The sequence below is a fragment of the Adiantum capillus-veneris genome, chromosome 27 (genome assembly GCF_014529385.1).
Source record: "Adiantum capillus-veneris isolate H3 chromosome 27, ASM1452938v2, whole genome shotgun sequence".
Lineage (NCBI taxonomy): Eukaryota > Viridiplantae > Streptophyta > Polypodiopsida > Polypodiales > Pteridaceae > Adiantum > Adiantum capillus-veneris.
In genome coordinates, this window is record NC_140957.1 from 12,226,503 (window position 1) to 12,231,222 (window position 4,720).

At 39.9% G+C, this 4,720-nt stretch overlaps 1 protein-coding gene across 1 annotated transcript; it reads right to left on the minus strand.

Moving 5' to 3' along the window:
• Positions 1–1,774: 1,774 nt before the first annotated feature.
• LOC147421511 (uncharacterized) lies at positions 1,775–2,564 on the minus strand. The gene has a single exon (XM_086502910.1). It carries the CDS (start codon positions 2,360–2,362, stop codon positions 1,898–1,900), a length of 465 nt encoding a protein of 154 aa, XP_086359036.1. The 5' UTR covers positions 2,363–2,564; the 3' UTR covers positions 1,775–1,897.
• Between the last annotated feature and the right edge of the window lie 2,156 nt (positions 2,565–4,720).

The following is a 4,720-nucleotide window of genomic DNA, read 5'->3' on the forward strand; positions in this document are numbered from 1 at the left end:
GCAAGAGCTAATGGCGTATGTTGAAACAACTAGCACTTATGCACACTTCTATATTGGAGGAGATTAAAGTTCTTCTCCATCAATGAGACAGTACAATAGTCATAAGAGCTTTTTTGCAATCTCATGTACTACACATAGTTTTACAAAAAAGATTAGTTTGTGGATTGAAATTCTTCTCAATCAATTACTAGTACAGGCACTCCAGCTTATTACAATCTATGCAACTTAGATCGAAGGGCAAAAAAGAGTATTTGGCCTACCTTGTAACACGTGCATTCATGCTTTGAGTTCAACTGGTGACATATGTGACAGGTTTTTAAAAAAATGCATTAGTCCCAAGAATTATACCCTCGTTGCCTTGCTCTCACTGCCTCTTTCCCCGGTCGTATCGCCCTCGCTCCATGTTTTGACTGTTGTCTAGTTCCATCTCCATCTCCAAATCTCCCCCCCTCAGCTGCCCCACTTTGCCTTGGCCCACCATCTCCTCAACCTGTTTCCCACACACACACACACACACACACACACACACACACACACACACACACACACACCAGGGCTCAAGAAAAGATAGGTTCGCTTTATCCAAAGCCTTTTCAAAATGAAAAAAGATGGGCTCAAATTTGAGCAAGAAGGTTCTCAGGCTTGTTCAAATCATGGAATTTTTAGTTATAATATGAGGATTTTAGTGTGATTATCCCTCTAAAATTAAGAGTTAAATTGCTCATATGCATGTGAAAAGGTTCTGAAGCCGGGTCCAAAAAAAAATGTTTCCTGAGCCCTAACACAATGGCAACTTGATGATCATCGTTGTCTGCTATTGCTCACATGGACTCGAGTCTGCATGTAGTACCATCTAAAGTGGTACCCACAACGAGAAAGGTGAAAGGCCTACCGATATCAACCGCACATAATTGTGTGTGTGTGTATGTGTGTGTGTGTGTGTGTGTGTGTGTGTGTGTGTGTGTGTGAGTGAGAGAGAGAGAGAGAGAGAGAGAGAGAGAGAGGAAGAAGAAGAAGGAACTTTTAACGTCGTAAGAAACTATCCCAAGAGACCTTAAAGATCTAGCCGACGAGGATTTCAGCGCAAGACCTATTATTCAAGGGGGAAATGGCATAACCAATCTACCAAACTTGGGTGAGAGAGAGAGAGAGAGAGAGAGAGAGATCATATTGAACTATACATGCAAAGAGAAATGAGAAATAGCAGAAAGAGAGAGAGAATCCACTGTGATTCTCCAATCTTTAAAAAAAAAACAAAATCATTGATATATATTGGACTATACATGCAAAGAGAAATGAGAAAATAGGAGAAAGAGAGAGACAATCCGTTGTAATTCTCCAATCTTTTTTTTAAAACAAAGTCATTGATACATACTACGAGGAAGAATGCAGAAATGTAGTGATTTCATAAACTCTCGAGAGGATCTCGCACCATAGTCAAAGATAAAGAGCTTCATACCAAGTTTCACTCTTAACATAATTGTTTGCCACATTTTCTTGCTCGTGGACCCCATAGTACACAGAAACTTTTTCTTGGAAACTGTGTGTTTGGTTCTTGCATCACACATGAAGATAAAACCTGCTAAGGGGTGCAGTTTCAACGCATGACGTAGATCCTGCACCGGAGGCTAGCCATCCAAGGCATTCTCATGATGATTCGATGTCGCACACTGCAACCTTCAAAATTAGAAGGGTAGCAGAACAATTGGCTCATGAGGCTCCGAACGGCCAATCTCGTGATTTTCATCAAAGCACCTTATCTCTTAGCACCTAGAATAAACCTGACTGGCAAATCTCTCTCTCTCTCTCTCTCTCTCTCACACACACACACACACACACACACACTCACACACACACACACACACACAAAACACAAATTAGAAGCAAACTATAAAAGCTAGTTCAATCTCGAGGACAGAGACATTCCGACGTTACATTTTGATTCAGAACATTGTATACGTAAATCTACTCCGATCGAAAGCACAGAGCCACTCTCCTCATTAGTTCTAACATTGCATAATTCAATTAAGAAAATCGGAAACAATGTATGTGTTGTGTTGTTTGTGTGTGTGTGTGTGTGTGTGTGTGTGTGTGTGTGAGAGAGAGAGAGAGAGAGAGAGAGAGAGAGAGAGAATGCAACAGTAAACCTACGAAAAGAACATTGCATGGACAATTGAAATGACACCATTCCTAGTAGAGGGGGCCATTCAAATAAAATCAGAAATTTGAAAGTGACAGTTGGGCGAGGCATCGAGTAGATGAGCAGGCCGAGGGCGATGGGGAGGAGGCACGCAAAGGAGGTAGGTGCCGGTGACCGCGAGACGAGCAGAGGTAGGGCGGTCGGCAAAGCACGCAGAGACATCTAGCAGTTATTGGTCGACCTCTCTCTCTATAAAACGGTCCGCAAAGAGTGCAGTAGAGAGAGCTCAGGGAAGGGTCGCGGAGGTGTGTTGTCAGTGGAGGGAGGATGGAGTAAGCACTGCTCTCTCTCTCTCTCTCTCTCTCTCTCTCTCAGAACTTTGTGTGCTTTTGCTAGTGCATGGCTGTCAAATCCTACCGATGCTGAGTTTCCAGTATGCCGTCTTTTCGAGCGTGAAGATTCCAGCTCTCCCCTCTTCATTTCGCACATGCAGCACGCCTTCCATATGCGCCCTTGGGGCATGCGCTATAGTCCTCCCCTCTTCCACGCGCATGCGATGCAGACCCTGCAGTTTTCCACGCTGTGCAGAGCTGCGCTCAGGGCGAATAGACGCAGCATTGAAGCCCTTGGCCACGTGCCATGCATCTCCACCATAAAAAAACGGATGGGAAAAAAAATGCCCGTTTTCTCCACCAGGCCCCTATGGCCTTTGCAAGCCAATGAATAGAAAGGTCTCAAACAAATTATATTCTTACTCTAAAGGTTCATGGGATGTTTAGAAATTTCATTGAGATCTTTCTATTGATATGAAACATGACGTGAGATTCCTCACATTTTTTAGGATGATGTGATAAGATTGTTTTATAAATGGATTATTTTGCCTTCTCACCATTTTATAAAATGAAATCTTTTTCCTTGTCAATATATCAACTCCCAATTTGGTAGAGTTTGTGGATCTATATAACCTATTTTTTGAGATCTAATATTAAAGGTTTTTTCCCATCTAGAATATTGTAAATCTTTGCCAAATTTTACTTTATGAGAAACATAGTAAAGTTCAAAATGATGTGACCAATGCTCTCAAAAATTTCAAATGTTTCAAATTTGTGACATTGAGCTTGCATTTGTTACTACATTGTGTGCCTACATGCATGTGATAGTGTATCAAGGGATTAGAAGGGTCACTCATAAATATGTAAATATAGCTTTTGAATTCAACAAAAGAGGTTTTCTCAATCATATCGGCAACCACAAAAATAGAATCATATTCCAAAGGTGAAGAAAGTTTGTGATGAAAGCCATGGATATGCATTCTCAATTCATTTGCGATGCATCAATTGGATGAAGCTTACCAGGGTATCAAATTTTCTTGACCTTAATATGTTGGCATGTCAAGCATCTTGTAACATAGCTTAACACATTAGGTTTGTATCCTAACCAAAAGAAACTCTTCCTTATATAGCATAAGTTTTGATGTAACCTGGTTGATCTACAATAGGTATATCGTGAACTTCCCGAAGTATTTGTAGTTTGATCCCACCATCATTTGGGATACAAATACAATTATTAAAGTAGTGATCTTTGTCTTCAATATGGAAGCTTTTAATTTGTCTTTCTTGCTTCTCTATAAAGTGGATCCTGAGGTATACTTGGAAAGTTTGAGGTGTCCTCACCTCAACACGAAATCTGGATAATTATGTCTTAGTATATCATCATGTTCCCAAGTAGCATACTCTATATGGTAATTTGTCCATTTGACAAGGTGTTCAGTGATAATCCGGTTACCAAGAGGTTTAGTTATACTTTGAAGAATAGCTTTAGAGTATACTTCAAAAGTTCCATCGGTGGAAGTAGATAACAAAGAATCATCAAGAATATGATTTGGATTAAGTACATACTTCTTGAGTAAGCTCGGGTGAAAAAATCATGAACCTTGATATGTGGTGGTAACAAAAGTTTGTAAGCTTGATCATTGATCCTCTCTACGATGACAAAAGGTCCACAATATCTAGCACTAAGCTTCTTGTTTGAGTTCACTCTCATAAATACCATATCCCCTTCTTCATTTTGGGTTAGCATAACTCTCGTATTTATCCTGAGTGGCCTTTATGTCCTGACATATGAGGTCTGTCTATATTGCATTTCATCCAACATACCTTTGGATGCTTGAACCCTTTGGGATGGTCTGTCCATTCTAAAGGAGTAGGACACTCTTGTCCATATAGTGCTTGAAAAAGAGACATTCCAATTGAATGTTGAAATAAGGAGGTATATTCAATCAAATACAAATATCCGATCCACTTACTCCACTCATGCATACAATAAGCTTGTAATATATCCTCAATGATTTGATTGAATCTCTCCATTTGTCCATTAGTTTGAGAATGATAAACAGTATTAAAGGCCAATTGGGTTCCTGTGGGGCTGAGAAAATAGATTTCCAAAAAATTCAAAGTGGGCTTTTCATCACAATCCAAAATTATACGTCGAGCTAAGAGTGATACATAAAAACACCTTCCATGAAGACTTGAGTTATATCCTTAGCTGTAAATATTGTCTTGATGGGAAATATATGAGTTT